Below are 17519 nucleotides of genomic sequence, written 5' to 3'. Positions count from 1 at the left end.
ATACAGATTACTAGTAAACTTAGGACACTTCGGTAATTTAGATATGGTAACATTGACAGTGGATTTATTCCACACGTCACATTACTTGAGCCTATCTACCATGAACGGTCAACCCTTTATCATAATCTAACAATACAACCCGCCAGGTTTGGCTACTTTTATCGCCATTATCGTCCGTTCTTTGCAGAATGCCTTACTAATAGGTGTTATATATACATTATTGGATCGAGGTAGCCCGTTAAATTTGTAGCATTGAATACAGTTCGGGTTTTGACTGACCATATAAATCTACGCCGGATCTAGGATCAGGTGACTTCGTGAACAAATTGGCCTCGCATTCGTTTGACGATACGTCAGTGTATTTAATCATTCGAAATTGACAAACTTCGGGGATAACAAAACTCCTGTAGAAGTTAACCGAAAAGTTTTTTTAAATGCAAAACATCTAAGAATGAGACAAACGCTAATTGACACTGATAGGATCATCTGATTAGTTCAAATGTCGAAGTCAAATGGTGGCGTAATTGTTACTCATTTGAGGCGAATTTGTCGGACCGTTTGTGGGGACAGTCAATCATACACTTTTAGACAAAGGTGACGCAGCATCAGATACCTATCGTATACCGTAGCAGCAGCAGCAGCAGCAGCAGCGAAAACGAAATGGCTTCTTAAGTGGTATTTTGGTTTGTTGGGGGTCTTGGCTAGCAGTTCAACGTAAGCGATTCTTTAGTTCGGTCTACGCACAGCAGTCCTTTATATATGTATATATATTCGATCTGTTTGAAAACAAGGAAAAAAAAACAATTCTAATCGTAATGTTTTCAAAAAGCGGAAAAGCGATAACCAAGTTAGACGTTTAATAAAAACATAAATACTGCATATTAGTGTTGGGGCAGAAGAGCGCTCAGCTTGCCGGTGGGTGGGTTAGGCGTACAAGATGCTTGGGAAGATGTGCTAACAACAATAGATATCATAAGACTAGCCTCATGCATGAGTTCTATGGTTCAGTTGTTACCTACAACCCAATTTTATTCATAGTGTTCATCCTAAAGATAGGCCATTGAGACGATGTTACAGAACGACACCGAGACTTATCATAGAAAGGTAACGGCACTTAACGAAAAGCTCCCAAGGAACCCGAAAGAGCGTCAGAAGAGCTAGGAATATTTTTCGTTATCATAGGAACTCTGGTACCCGCTTTATTTAATTTAATGGACATAGATGCAATGTTTTCTTTAGGGAGATGAATTGCGTCAGTGGACTGTTTTGTGTTTAAACGTGTGAAACGTTTAAAATGATTGGAGCGCCATTCAGTGTCATGTTTATGTACACGACATCTACATAGCGGTTACACTATCGATTACCAGCGTCAAACCTGGTGAAAAGCTAGCAATCATATATGGTGAATAGTATTCAAATTTTACCAGGATATAGAATTTTACGGAGATGCCCGTTTACAGTTAGCGTTATTGTACACTACAACAGGAAATTTCAGCGGGTCCAAATGTACCAAAAGAAGCGGGAGCTAGCAAAGTCAAATTCTAATATCTTATTTATTAGCTACCAAGTGGTAAATGTTACAGATAAACCAAATAACTCCAAAAAAAATCTCGGTAAGAAAACGTTTGTATGACAGAACTAACAAGAAGGGGCCGTAAAAGGAATAGCGACGGACACTAGCGTAGATCATTTAGGAAGCAGGAATGCCCCACCGGCGAAAGCAATACACTGATTTACCGGTTCATTAGCGAGATAGTAGCCAGTAAGCTGACTACAAATCGTCTATCCACATGGAACCTGCGGAACGACCATCGAAATCAGTACATTACCATAAACTCATGCAATTACTTCACACGGTGTATATAACATCCTCGATATAGACACGAATAATTGCAGAAGCACGTATCGGTGACCTGGAACTAATACGCTGAGTGTCTCGATATTCTGTATCTAGTTATTAAGCCGAATTGAATCATCATTCAAGCTAACTGGATCGGGGGATTATTCTGAAGGGTCGATAAGGAACAACAGTACAGGCTGAGCTATCTGATCTATCGGGTCTGTCGCGGAATGCAACCAAGCACTTTGCATTTGACGGATAAATACGAAAACCTAAACTGCTACTGCAGAGAAAGTCACTTGTACTATAGAATACTGTAATCAGATTATTAAAACGTTGACGTCGGCTAGAGCTTTCTGATGGGTCAAAGCAGAAATTACTGCCATTTTTGTTCAATCGTTCGCAAAACATAGCGTAGCAATGATCTAGTATAGCTGCTAGCAGCACGTGTGATTCCCATGTAACTTGCGATGTAGTATTTAAACGAAATAAGTTTGTAGATTTATTAATTGGATTCCTTTGAATAATATGTTTCGAAAATCAAGAGACGCAACGTTCGAAAAAAGCGTTTAAAATGCGACGAGAGAAGATCAGTTACTTATACAAAAGCCGGAAACTGCGAGAGGCGCAGGAATTGAGCCTGCGGTCAAGGAAATCTTCACAAGCATTAAATGATGGACAAATCAAAACAGTGCTAAAAATGTAGCCTATATTTGAGGAGAAAGGATTACTTTAGTCAAGTCTTTAGTCAAGGAAAATCTCAGAAAATGTTGACACACTACGTATCACAGTGTCTGAGTAGTTCTCAACGACCTAAAGAACGCTATAAGAATTGGGTTTGATTTGCCCCAAACAATTGATCGTCTGTGGATTTTTAAGGTGTAAGAAAGTTTCTGTCTTTGAGCGAAGAAATACACTCCAAACCTAACAAGGCCCAAAGAGGATCAATCTAGCGATATGCAATCGTGTAATGAAATTCAATATAGCTGCGCCCATCCATGTCATGCTGTTCGAAAGCAGAACCGCTATTCTTCATAGCGATATCTATAGCATAGTTGTTTTCAGAGCAGTCGAAGGAGTGCTCCTACAGGTGTCACGAATCAGTCCGAAGATCTGTCATCTTAAACGTATCCCCTCAGGTCAGCTATGCTTTGTCTATGAACTACTGGGACGGACTATCGCAATTTTCCAAGCAAACCGGATAGGCGTTTTTTTTCCAGATCTGAACTATGTCAACGGCGGGTTCGTAGCGGCCTCTTCATCCGTCGCATCTACAATCTTTCAATATTTAGAGAAGTGCTCTAAACTTGTAGTAAAGAGAACTGCTGTTTAGCCATTTCAGACTAGACCGCCTGATGCTTGAATCGATATTCGACTAATAGGTTGACTGGCAGAGGAAACCTAACAAGGCCCACTTGTCTCCGTCCCGTCTGTCAAAACGTTGAATCATACTCAATCAGTATGACTGTTAATCCATATAGAACTAAACAGTTTTCGCCTAATCATATCTTTTACCAAGTAAATCTGCCATATTACTATAAGTGAGGAAAGTCAAATTCTGAGATTGTGCAGCTAAGTATGAGATATGCTAACGATTCCCTGTTTCCTGTCAGAAGATCCCGAAGTTGCGCCTCTCTGAAAAGGGGAGTCAACTGGTTTCCCATTGGTCGTGACCATTTACCAAGGGCGCCGTTAGCAAACATACCACAGCGCAGGTAATTCTTGCTTAAATTTAGCCAGAACTCAAGCTAATGTTGAGGTCGCGAGGAGCTCAATAGACTAGTAAATTAGCTATATGAGGAATGAGAAGTGACACACGACATCGCCGAAAGGTAATAATAATAATAACAACTGTAATATATATGGTATATATAAAATAACGATAAAAATCACGGGCGCTGTTAATGATAAAGGTTCAACTACCTAGGTTTTTGCGAATGTTACCGTCATTGGCATCCAAGTCATGGACGGATCCACGTGGAGGCCGCCAGATCTAGTCCGAAATCAAATATCTAATCAATCCAGCTGCACTGCGAACATTCGAAATGGGCTTGCCTCGAAGACCCTAGGAGTTATAGTGAAGGGCGATAGCTGGGTTAAAGGCCCCGAAGAAGATATCGGATATCTAAGAAAACACCTTAATCAACGCAACATCCTCCCGCCGTAGTTTTTTCACTACGGATGTAATTATTGTTATTATGAAACTTATGGTGATATAGTAGTGATACTGGAACCAAGGGCTGGTTCAAGGACATACAGAATGCCGTGGGAAGAACTACTTAATTGACCTTAAGGGTTCTGGAAGTTTCCTTGGAATGGATACTTAATGCCGTTCATTGGAATAAGATACCAAATAACTGCTATTGTGCTAACTAGTGCGAGTGATCTTAAATATTTAAGCGCCATATGCATCTAGATCTCTTCAATAGAAATAATGCTATAATTTCAACGGTTATGTACTGTCTGTTGTGGCACAATGCCTTAATATGTAATCAATATAATCACAGCAAGCTGCAGGATCACTGACTTAAGTCGTGTGATACAGCCTATTGGTAAACTGCTCTCGAGCCATTGTTAGAAATTGGAAGGTATTTGATTAGCTAAATGAGAACTGGTCAATGTAGCCAACACAGGCTCTAAGTGAGCTGTTTCCAGAACTCCAGTTGAGTATTATATGACAATGCCGAATGTTCAGATCAGAAGACCGCTCTCAGAAGATACTCGTTGGATATCTGACATTTCATTTCCATCCAGTCTAGTACCATCAAATGAATTACCTTTTCTCTTCCGAAATTCTCGTCACTCGTTTGCTGACGCTGCTACCGTATGCATTCATAAGGCTCTATCTGTGAGTACCAGACGGTGCCTGCGAGCCAACGCGCTATGTGTAATGCCCCGTCTACGACGGCCGATTGTTACGTGCGTATTGTTTCTATAACGCTCCCAAACATAGCAGCCTGTAAATAACATCTCATAGTACATAGTGTGTACTGCTGTTTTTTGTAGGGGCTAATGTATTATTTGATACTCATTTGGAACGGCTTATTTGCCTTCCTGTTTTCGGCCAGATGCTTTGTTTGCCGTGGGCTCTTTGCCCTATTTATCATCGTGTATGAAGTTAGCTGATACCGGTAACATAACAGTTTAGTCACATGTATGATCAAGTATACGCTTAACACGAATGTACTATGTACACAGGGTATGTAACATAGGAGGGATGCATACGAGGATGAAATTACAGCACATAAAGGGTCGTCTATGTACCGCGCTGACGCTAGCGCCCTTAGCCATTTTCTGTCTTTTCCCATTGCGGGGTATTATGTAGCCTTCCTGGTCTGATAGTCACAAATATAGTTTTTCTTTGAGTTCGACGGGTGCCTTTAATCAAGGGCTTATCGCTATTTCTCCTTGTTCGATTTCAATCGAATTTATTCACGAATGCGTGCCTCTGGGATTACGGTTTTTCTAGAAGAAGATTTGTAAAAAAAATTGGCCAATTGGGTGTACAGTCAAACTAGCAGCGTATGCATTACCCGTATGTGTATTACGGAATTTGTCATGTTTTAAATAGCTGAAAAAATACGACAGAGAAAAAACGGAATACTTCAAATGTGTACGCCAAACTAACGGCTAGAATTTGCTAAATTGTTTATTATATTCATTATTCCTCAACGCGATGAAATATTGTCTAGCAATTGCATTCTCTGGCAGAGAATATGTGCGGTTTTTGCTGACTTGATAAAAAAAAATATCTCGTATTTATGCTGACATACATTTTGCGCATGGACTTGTCCATATAATACTATTGTAATACAAAGAGATTGCGTTTCTGGCCTGAGGAACCTTAATAATCAATACCTAATGATGTATCAGCGCCGATTGATTCAATCGATGAGTATTTGCGGGTTTGCATGGTAGCATAGCTTTCCTAAGAGCGGTTAAAATCAAACTGTAAGTAGACTCTAATGTGCGGCTCGACGAAGTAATCTACTGTGGTAGATAAAAGCTGTCGGCATCTGTAGATCTGACACCTGCGCAGTCGAGGTTCCGCTAACAAACTTCTGCCAAATGTTGTACGTAATTTGATGAATTGTGCCTGTTAGCTACTATTTTTTGTACTTCATCATCTCGAATGCTTTGCATATATCCCCTCTTCCTTTTGTCCTTTACCACTAACAACACTTCATGCCGAGCTGCCGGACTTTAACATTTTTTCCAACGTATTTTTATCATGATATGAATACGGTGTTGGCCAGTTCAAGGGAAATCCTAATGAGCCAATGAGTAGCTTGCAGCTCGTGATTTTTTAGTTTCCAGATCTTTCTGAAGTCATCGCTGGCATGATTAATGTCTTGTACATATGCATAACTGTACAGCATCGTGACATTGCTTCTAAGCGACTTTCACAAACCGATGGTGGTGGCCAGAAGCAACGGTATTCGTTTCCCACTGCTAGGGTTCGACATTTTGCACGTAAAACGATCAGCTTTCTGTTCTGTGGAATCCTCCAGACGATTACGAGCCGATTGTCGCTTAAAGAAAGCTAGCTAGCTATTTTGAGTCAGAAGTGCTAACACGTCGGGCTCTTAACAAATATCCCGGTTCAGTTGATGTCAATGGCCGACATTGTAGACAAAGCATTGCAAAGCGTGCACCGTCAAATCCAAAGGTCAACAGAAAGCGAGGGAGATTTAGGAACAAGTAATGATGATAAAAATTCTGATGGTGGGTGCTACTTTTTAGATCCACTACTAGAACAACTACAATTAACAAAACGTGGAGACAGATGAAGTTGCAAATGTAAGCTACAGTTGGTCGCAGACACAATGCTTTATCAATATGTCGAATCTGCTTCAGAAAAGAAAACGGGGATGACTCTAACGTCACTTGTCCTTCACGCAAACGCAATCTTTAAGAGGACTGTTTTCCGGACTCCGATTTTGAGCAACGTTATTCCGACTACTCCAATTATTTTACTTACGATTGGAACTATACAACCTACGAAACGTGTACGATGTTGATAAATTTCAGTATCTCACTGATGAGCGTTACTGCGGGTCCATCTAATTGCGGTACACCGTCGACATCTTGGCACGGTATTTATTGCAAAGCTGACTGTCGATAGTGCTGCATGTCTAAACACTTGACGGCGAACGTTGCTCCTGTCGACGTGCTAATACAAAACAAAAAATTTCAAATCATTCCAAAAATTGAACAAGTGAGGATCCCATCTTATATTGGACCTGCCAAACATTTAAAAAAAGAATGTACATACACTAGGCAGTTCCCCAAGTCAGGCATCGAAGAAATGCTCAAGGAAGTGCTCAAGAAGAAGTCAATGCACTTAAAAAAAATATGTCATGCGGCAATCAAAAGGCGGACCCAGATGAGGCTTGTGATGAAGGCAGTGAAGGAGGGCCATGCTGTGAAAAAAACTGCAGCCTTAAAGACGACACAGTTTGCAGTGAGCTCAGCCAATGTTAGTCAATGTAGATTCGAGCTGAGACAACCATTTAGATGCAGCAAAACACTTAGGCAATTCTTCGAATTGTTCTATTCTGAAGCCCGCCAAATCGGAATCAAGGAGTTTGTATGGCGGGAAAATTCCAACCCATCTATGAAGTGCTTGGACTGCAGAGATGGCAAAAACTATTATCGAGTTTTTTGCACACGACGCCTAGACTGCGAGCCCATTGAGCCTAGTTTATATGCTGATGACGGCACACGGTGTGATCTGCTTTAAAGGCGAATATATAGATTTTTGTAAGATTCACGACTTGACGAGTCACTGAGTAAGCAGCAAAGCTCTCAGCTGTGCTGCGAGTTAAACGTTGTCTGCTTGCCTTTCCTTTATACCATGTAATCTGTACGAGTTATTGCCAAGATTTTGCCTATCAACGGATATCGCAATCAAGTACTCCGAACGAGGTACTTTTGCTACTTTTAGATATTTTTAGTTTGTCTATATGCTCGTGCATGATCTTTGAACCATCGATGGAAGAGCGCCCACTCCACTAAGTTGACTCTCGAAAATAAGCACGTAATCACATCGTGTTAACTTCACATATTCTACTATAGACCTATCTTGTAATTGATAACAATAATTTTCTAATATGGTAACTTTTTTTTTTTCGTTTATATAATATAATCACTATTTCACTCATGGCACAATGCCGAATATCAACGATTGATGAGGGTGCTATGACCCATATTATCAAATAGAGGCGTTTCCATTATTAAATAATAAGTATTACAATGTAAGGTAAACATAGGTTCGAATGAGTAGTAACAGTGTATTTCGAATATACGTCACATAACGATTTAAAAGCTATCACCAAAAAAGATCTATTTTACCCTTTACTGTATATCCATTTACCTAGATAACTTGTATATATAATGTTTGCTTGCATAATATATAAAATTCGTACTACTGCGAAGTACCATTGCTAATGCGCTTGGAAGTTTTGAGATACTGCTACTTCGCTGCCTCTCCGGTCGTATTACGGCAGAACTAAGACACTTGCTAAGATTGTGTTTGATTCCAGTCAACTACGGTATCGAAAAAACATGGTAGTTAACTTATCTGTATTGAAAATGAAATACTACAATCAAGTATTACGACTAGCGGTGTATATCAACTACTATCTTAAATTGAATTCCTATAACTATAGTTCTTATGATTTTACAGCAGATCTGAAGCGATTCTACAAGTTTTGATGCACATTTTTCGTTGGTTCAGTTTCAAAAGATCGCATGGGTATATATATATATATATATATATATGGAATCCTTGTAGTAGCTCAATGGGCAATACATTTGCTTGATAATCTTTGGGCACATTGTGGTCTAGGTTCGAACCCGGGCATAGACACATTTCGTTTCGGGCTCATGGAATCCCTAAGGGCTATACTGGACGAAAAACTTGAAGCACAGAAGGTATGCATATAAATATGGCTGTCAACACGAAACATTGCGCCTACGCGTACATTTCTATCTAGACCATTACTTGTCCTTGAGCTTACAGTTATTGCGCTTAATCTATTCCCTTGAGCCTTCGCAGTGTTCGCGCTTCTCTTTTAAAATATCCGTACAAGCTTATGCTGTAGCCTTGGTCCAGTTATTCTAGGATTGATCACCTAACTGAAATGATCCTACTTACCTATCTATCTGACTAGCTACCTTCTGCGATGTTCCAATCGACCTAACTGTCCTACTGTAATTATTATATTATTACAAGCGCATCCGGTGACCTTTGAAATTGAAACACTTTAAAATCTTGCTGGTGCTTCTAGAAATTTTTGATTAAAAATCAATTTACTATAAAAGAAGTAAGTTTCCTTAAAGCTGAGGTGCTGCGAAAATGTTAGGTAAGAATGCGTTAAGCAAAAGAAGAGTACGTTAATTTAGGAACCAAGACTGGAATTTTGAAGACCAGTGAGGAGAACAAAAACAGATTGTTACGATTCAAAAGGCTTTTCACACAAGCAGAGCTTGGAGCCTAACGGCTTTGTTAATGCTTATCACTCAAGTACTTCAAATGTGGAAACTGAGTAGGTAGTTTCAATAAATAAATTTTCCATGAATTGACTTTAGCCAAGTATTTTGCACGTACCATTTGCAAAACTTTTTTAAACAAGAAGACCCCCTCTGAAACAAATCATGGTTCTTTCTCTATCGCGAGCCGGAAAGGAACCGAGCTCGGTGGCGGCCTTGGGCAGGTTCGACTACTTGATAAGAACGCCAGGTCGCATCGTCACGTTTAAAGTACTGTTGGCACTAGATTTTAACTTGCTCGTAAGATTACGGGCTTCTCTATGTCCTAAAAAAAGGTCACTAGAGGCCAAAAATATTCCAGTATCGATTTACTTCTATCTATCTTTCTAAAATCCAATGTTGCGTCTATGCAGAGCCTAGAAGGTAAATAACTTCCCTTCAATATAGACCTTTGGAAAACTCTGGACGATTTTCCAGCAACCGCACTAAGGAGTGCTCAATGTGTTTAACTTACTCACACACTTTATGGGAGAGAAGAACTATTTCCTGAATGTATCGACAAAATCTTATGCGCAATTCTCTTAGGATGAAGTTCTACCAGCTTGCAAAATCAGCTAGAATGGGCCATTCTATTGAATGATCTGAGTAGAACGAACAAAGACTTAGTAATATTAAGTTCGTCTATATAAACGTTTGTTTTCTTCACTTAAAAACCTTTCAGCGCTCCCCTCGAACTACAAAGGCAAGATATTTTCATCTGGTCATCGTCATTTTCTACGATTTTCTCCTTCTTTCCATCAATTTATTCATCTCACTAGAAATATTTAGATCTGACGTTGGAAAATTCGTCGAGCCAGTTCAAATGCGCTGTGAAACAACACCGGCATTTACTAATCGATTTCTATGGAAAACGCTAGTGACTATTATCTACCGTTACGAATTTAATTTGCTAATGATTGGGAATGATACGAAGCCTGGAGAACTCGAATATGGCCTGAAACTCAGGCTTTTTCGGGGCGTATTTAACAAGCCTGCCATGACCTGTTGGCACTGCTGGGGAGAAGTATGATCCGGCCTTGTCTATAGAAGGTTTTCTGCTTTATTGCTTCGTCTACTTGATGTAACCGAGCCGTATGTAAGTCCTTATAGGCTGTCTTGTTCTCCCGAACATTTCTTAAGTGTATGATACCGTTTCAGTGCCATCAATTCCAAGCACGCATTTCGTCGGATCGAGATTAAGGTTATTTTGGAGAAGCGCCTATTTATTCTCTATTCGATACTCACGCTTGTTGTTATATAAACGTAGGGGCATTATTTTTTATCACCTATGAGTATTATGAGCCGTTAAGAAGCATGTTTCGTTGTGCTCTTTACCCAGTTCATGAGCTATCCACGTTAGAAATTTTTTGACAAAATTATTTAAATCCAAGGCAGCTGACCATCATCGAACGTCCGCGGGTCATCTATTCGGAAAATTCAACAATTCAAGCTCCCTGTTTTTCTGTTTTTTTGAACCTGGGTTGTGATTTCTTATTTCTGTTGTGGGACATTTGGGGTCATAACTGGGCTCATATAACTTCCAAAGCCTATCTGACAGTCGATTTTCGAATTTATTCGTCCCCTCTGATTTATTAATAAAACCTTGCGTCGTTATTGTAATTAATTGTTTACGTCGCAAATAAAATGTTTAGCAAATAACATTGGGAAGTTGAATAGAGTCAACTAATATTAGCTCTAGTGGCCATGTGGTAGGTGTGGCATCTCTAACTTCAAGCACCGTCACCTTGGGACGTCTATGACGTTGCTCTCTATGGAAAATCTCTACGTGGCCATTTGACCATCTGACGAAGAGGTCGAGTCGACTTAACACCAATAGAAGCGTACATAAAAGCAGTTCCATCCCGATTTAACGGTCTGGTGCGCGGGCAAAATCAGCCAACATGAAAAAAAACATTCTCTTTTTTGCCAAGTTCTGCGCTGACAAAGATGTTAATTTGACATGTATCTTCGTAACGCCAAGCGAGGGACAAACTTCTCCTTCTTAATCAATTATACCCTGATTGCAAGCAGACCCGCAATCCACTTTCCAAGTACAAAAATACTACCTCTGTGCTTACCCGTTGTGCCCGCAAGTCATAACTCCACTGACGATCGTCCCAACAAAGAAATTCAAAGTACTGCATGTTGAAGACAGCAAAATGCACCGGTAAATTTTTGACAATTAATTACTTGTCGTTAATGTTGCCGAGCTCGATGGCCAAGGGACTCGACAGATTCCCCAAATCCTACTTTATTCATTGCTAAAATCCTAAGGTGAGTGTTTTTCTGCTACTTAACACTATTCTCAAAATGTACCACACCTCACAACTTGGTATTTATTACTGCTTTAAATAAAAGACAGAGAATTTATAAAAGCAAAGCTGCATCATCAGCGCCGTCCCACCGCTCCTCACGCTAACAGCCAAAGGTTTACATAGCTCTCAGCTGCTTGGCCCGAAGTCATCACCATCTCTTCACTAGGGGCTCCAACGTAGGCTCGATACATTTTTATCAAGTTCGAAGCGTCCTTCGTCGCCGCCTAATCGTTGAGTGACGATAAAAGCGGAAAAATCCACGGTTTTAAAATCATAGACAATTTTCTTGCACATTATTTTGTTTCCAGTTGATTAAAAAACCCCGAGCCATCGATGCGCTGGGAATTAATCTTACTTCAGCCTCTGATGTTGACCTCATTCGTGTCACTTTGCCTGCCTGCCCACCTGCCTGCCGTACTCGACCGTGAACTGTTTCTATACAGACTTGTGCTGCCGAGATCGTGCTAATATGATAGAATACAAATCCGCAAGATATTTCTTCGTGATTTATAGTACAGATTCAGAAATTACAATACTTTGTGTCGTTGTTCTTGTTTTGAAGTTGACTTTCCTACGGATAGACTGATGTGACATAAGAATTTCAGGTAGTCCGACCAGCAAAGCCATCTTTATAAACTCCACCGTTTTACATACAAATAGTTGTGCGAAAAGTAAGACATATCATCAGTAGAGCTAAAAGCGGCTCATCGCTGTAAGGTCTTTTATTGTCAGACCCCAATGAAATCAACGACGTTACAATATGGGTGTCTTGAGCTATCTTTGGCACGCATTCGAAATAATTCCAAGTGTCACAGGTAATTTTTTCCCAACGACAGCGACAGGGCCGACAGACAATCACTGATGATACCTGCATGAGGCATACTGCACGCCTATGCGTAAATCAGCAACATTATGTTGTAGTGTGTCGATATGTTTACGGAGTTTTTTTGTCAGTTTCTTATCCTTTGGTTTGTCTCTTCTAGTAACGTCTTAGTGCTTAGGAAGAAAATAACTGTATGGGAAGATTCTTGTACTTAAATAATCGATTGAATTGACTAATTATTATCAAATAGTTTTAAGAGGGAGCGGAGCAAACTTCGATCCGGTGCCAATTTTTGTACTGCTGTTATATTTCTAAAACAACGACATCGATTTAGCTGTCAAGCGGTCTAATCAGTCCAGGTCGCCGGCAGGAGTAGTTAACTCTACCTGAGTACGCTAGTTAATCAATTTTCAGGAGTTGTGACATTTTGTTGCACCGAAATATCGACTGCCACAAGACAACGACAACAGGGGATGCAGAAATGGTATTTGCTGTAGGTAGTGTCCCCTGCTGTATATATTGTAGTGAAGCAATGGCAATTTTTAGCTCTCTTGCGTATTAAGTTTGGTGTTTAATAACTGTGATACGCTATATGCGTGTAGAGAACCTATCATCTGTAAGACTTAAAAGCGCTGAATTTTCGAAAGCGAGCACAAAAACTCTTTTCGGAAGCCCAAATGTTAGTTTTTATAGCGACTGCAATTATACTTACACGTCACCTCCGTTCCGAGACGTAGCGCCGGAAAAATCCTCGATAAGTTGAACTATGAGAGGTGCTACACAGTTGTTATTTAAAAACTAGGTATAACCTCTTTTCTTTAACCGTGACTGCTTTGAAGACTTCACGGGGGTCAATGAAAGTATTAGCTTGGCCAAGGTCTTATCAGGGCCATTTCGCGCTGTAAATGCACCTGTCCATTTGCAGTTAAATAGGCTTTCTTTACGGTCACAAGCAAAATCGAAAAAAATTCGACGTCGATTTTCGTTAATCGTTAGTTTCAACCCCCAAAAGCAGCATTGCGAAGGCAGTTGGTCCTGCCGGGCCTGAGATCTGCCATTATTTTTGACAAACTGTTGCTGAGAATTTGCAGAATGTTTCTTGTCTGACCTGCGGAAGTAAGATCTTTACACACTGAAGTTGCTTATCATAGTTTAAGCCTTTTCGCGGCTTTCCGGTTTGCATCGAGAAGAATTAGCCTAAATGTCGTGCATTAGTTGGACGGAGCTTTGCAAATTGTTGAATGGTGAGGCCCCTTCGATACCAACGTATTCGTTTTCTCTATAAACGAATATTTTTCTGGTGGATTCTTCTTCTTAGCGATGAGGAGACCGTTCTACTTTACTAGTTGTTTGTTTACAAGATTATTATCGATGAGTGTATCATCATTGTCACTGGCCCAGTGAATGACAGTAGCATCGGCCAAGCATACTCGTCACATTGCCGGAAAGACCTTTAAAAATGGCTTCATTAGCGAATAGTTTTACTGATCTCTTTGGTACAGTGTGTTTCTAATCGGACGTGCCACTTGTCGAATTTACCGATTATCATTACCGTTCGGCCAACTGATGAAAGACCCCGTCAGACTTTAGGATCTCTTCGTAAACGACTAAAGCAACGATCAAAGTTAATCTTTTGAAATGAAGCTTCATTGTAAGCTCCGATTTTCAAGCTTTGCCGTTGTATGGTTTTTGCTTTCCTGTAAAGCAGCAGTATTTGGTTCTATAATGACCTCTGTTCTCTAAACAGCGTGGACTTTTTGGGTTCCAATCGGGAGTTCAACCACGCAGAGATCTAGTGGCACTTAGTGGGTTATTATCTGATGGATGGATCTATCTCTGTTACAACCATTCCATTAGAACATTTGCCGCCAATCTAAAATAGCTGGGATTTCGTTCTTAGTAGGTAATTGTTTTCTCCCTTAAGTATGGTTACGCCAAATCAGCTTTTTTAGGTATTGATTTTTTTGCTACTAGATACTGTTTTTAGTTGAGGCTTCAATACAGGATCTACAAAAGGCGGTTGCAATAATTTCTTAATGCGATACAACAGTTTTATTTTGGTCGTTTTAGGCAAACCTTATTTTCTGGTCGGGCTTCTGCCTTCTAGTGGCTACTGCCGAAGCTCCTCAAACTCAGAGCGCGCGTAATAATAGTCAGTTTTGGCTAGGAAAACAAGTAAGCATTTCGAACGCAGAACAAGCTGCTCTTAGCGCCGAGTCGTTCAGACGGCCCCGGGCGATGAAGCAAAATCGTAACCCGAAAAAACTCGCTAAGGGCGTTCCCGCCTCAAGCACGCTGACACATAATCACCGGCGCGAAGAACCTGCAGGTTCCAATACGGGATCCCTAGAGCGACGTCCACCGTTGAATGAAGTGAAATCAAGGCGCGGCAAAGAGGAGGAAGACCGTTCGCTTGATCAAGGTGGTAAACTTTTTGTGAAAGGCGCTGAGGAAACATGCTTTGATGGGATATTTCCGCTCGATCCTAGTAATAAAACCTTCCCCGAGAGTCCGAGGGTATTGAACAACTACCATTGCAGATTGAGGGTAGTTATTGATTATCATTTTATACGAAATATTGCGGGGGAATCGGTTTTACGAGCCCAGATGATTGCAGCTCAATTACTCCGAGATGTAAACAAACTTTTTAGGTCTCTTTCATTCGACGGCAGTTCGATTGGTTTTGGAATAGGCGTTCTAGATATTCGCGATGTTCTAGTAAAATGGTACATTCACAGTTATTACAATGAGTTGTCCGAGTCAATATACGATGTACTGAGTTACTTTGCCTGGACTGATCTCCGCATAAACGAGGACTATTGTGGCGCTCTGTTAATTACGGCAAGATTTTTCACAAAGTGCGCGAGTACTTCGTCAGCTTATAGTGGAAACATCAGTTTTGATTCAGGTGTGTGCTCGAAGGTGCGCAGACAGTGGAGATGGCCCCCTTTACCTCGTGAATCATATGTTCAGTATACAGTGGCAAACGTGGGTTTAGCAAACCTATATAAGAATAACCTGACTATCCCTAGAAGAAGTCAAATAATGACCATAGCCCAGGTATTGGCCCGGATGATGGGAGCCAGTACTCAAGAGGGTTCAAGGACAATCATGGACTGGCTTGACAACCCTGAAGCCCTTTCGATGGAGTTCAGTTCTACCACCGTTAGAGAAATGTCGACTCTTCTACGCCGAAAACAATCTACGGAATGCTTTAGCAAGGACAGTTTATGCGGCAATGAAAGACTGGATCCGGGTGAGGAATGCGACGAAGGCTTCGAAGGTGGTCCTTGCTGCGGTCTCACCTGCCACTTCAAAAGGGGAGCTGTTTGTAGCGATTTAAATCACGAATGCTGTGACCAGTGTCAATTCGAATCGGATCAGACTTTTTGTCGACCTGCAGGTATCGACTGTGACGACGCAAGAAGGTGCCTTGGTACATCTGCGGTATGTGCTCCCGCATCGTCTATGAAGGACGGAACATCGTGCAGAAACCATGGGCGATGCGAGGCGGGTGTATGTCGGCACTTTTGCGAAGTTTTCGGTTACCAACGTTGTGCCTGTAAGGGTAAAGACGCATGCAAGATCTGCTGTATGCGAAATAACGGACGATGCTCGCCATTCGTACCTGCCATATATGCTACGGATGGCACTCAGTGTACTGGCTCAGAGGAGCACGGTGCAGTTTGCTTCAGAGGCACATGTGTGAATTACTGCAAACGGTATAAGATGACTGGCTGTGCTTGTCCAGATGCTGGGCGAGGCGCAGAAAGACAATTGTGTTGCATGCTCGACAAGGTTTGCATGCCCATCCTTAACCTCGCTTAAATGGTGCTGCGTTGCGCTGGCCAGGGACTCGCCCGATACGTTTTATTCTTATCCTATTCCTAGTAATCTTGCTTATGAAATATGTTCTTAAAGAAATCATTACTTTCGGAGCATGGGTCCGGTAACTTAAGAAAATTAAAATGTATCATATGCGATGAAGACAACCCTTTTAAGTCAGGCATTTTAATTATTTCTATTATTATTTCAATAAAAGGGACGGGCAATATATACATGTGGATTGGGTTTTTTTTTTCAAATACATTTGAATGCTACGTGTAAAAAATTATCACGAAGGACACATTAGTTCTGCCGGGAAGATTTTTGCGTTCTAGGTATTAGTCGGTAAAAACCATTATGCGAGTAATGAATTGCGCGATTAAAAAATTAATAGGGCCAGGGGGTAAATTTGCAAAGGCTTTACGCTTTAAGAAACTTGGAAGCCTAAAATAGACAATAAAAACGGCGAAATTTACAAGCAAACTAAATAGGCACGACGGATTTTAATATAATTTGAGAAGGGTTAGCATCAAATTAACTAGGAAGTTGTTATATAGATGTACGTACGTGCGTACGTACGTACATGAAAATGTCACGAAATTCGCTCGATCTGCGTAATTCACTTGAATTTATGTACGTATTTGGTTAGCATTGATAATACTAACCAAATACGTACACCATTTTTCGTAGAATTATTACTGCCATACTCAAAATGACGTGCCCCATCGCAAACGTATTTGTCCTTTTTGATTTCAACGTGTTGTGTTTCTATGAAAAAATGCGTATCAGGTTTTCAGGTGTCAAGCAATAGAACGATTACCTGTTTTTTTAGGTAACAGTTCACGCATAGCAGCAGCAGCAGGACGCAAATCTGGAAATATTTGAAAAATCCTATTTTTCCAAATTATTTCCTGATTTGCGTAATTTTGACGTGAAAAATTTAACGCCAAAATAACTGAATATCTGTTGAATGCTGGAACTCCCGGTTAAACAACTAACAATGTAATATTCAAGACTGGAGTGGGATCGAAAGTACGTAATGAACGATTATGTACTTTCGAATCTGTACACCTGTCGAATCTCAGCATAGATCACTGCACAACTACTAGCATGACTTTTTTTGGCACTATTACATAGTGTTATTGATTCCAACTTTGGTTGCCGTGAAGGATCCTCGAGTAAT

General features: G+C 40.6%; 1 protein-coding gene across 2 annotated transcripts; it reads left to right on the top strand.

Annotated features, from left to right (window-relative positions):
• The first annotated feature begins 12796 nt into the window (after positions 1 to 12796).
• Positions 12797 to 16555, top strand: LOC111249277 (ADAM 17-like protease). 2 transcript variants are annotated; one of them, XM_022802909.2, is made up of 2 exons: positions 12797 to 13004; positions 14582 to 16555. In XM_022802909.2, the coding sequence occupies exons 1-2, from the start codon at positions 12993 to 12995 to the stop codon at positions 16337 to 16339; spliced, it is 1770 nt and encodes a 589-aa protein (XP_022658644.1). In that variant the 5' UTR covers positions 12797 to 12992; the 3' UTR covers positions 16340 to 16555. The 2 variants fall into 2 exon arrangements, with proteins under 2 accessions (XP_022658644.1, XP_022658645.1); XM_022802910.2 differs by having other exon boundaries at positions 12798 to 12995.
• Positions 16556 to 17519: the final 964 nt, after the last annotated feature.

The sequence above is a fragment of the Varroa destructor genome, unplaced genomic scaffold, assembly GCF_002443255.2.
Source record: "Varroa destructor unplaced genomic scaffold, Vdes_3.0 BEIS01000004.1, whole genome shotgun sequence".
Classification (NCBI taxonomy): Eukaryota; Metazoa; Arthropoda; class Arachnida; order Mesostigmata; family Varroidae; genus Varroa; species Varroa destructor.
Note: the sequence above shows the minus strand (reverse complement) of the source record. Positions and strands in the feature narration are given on the sequence as shown.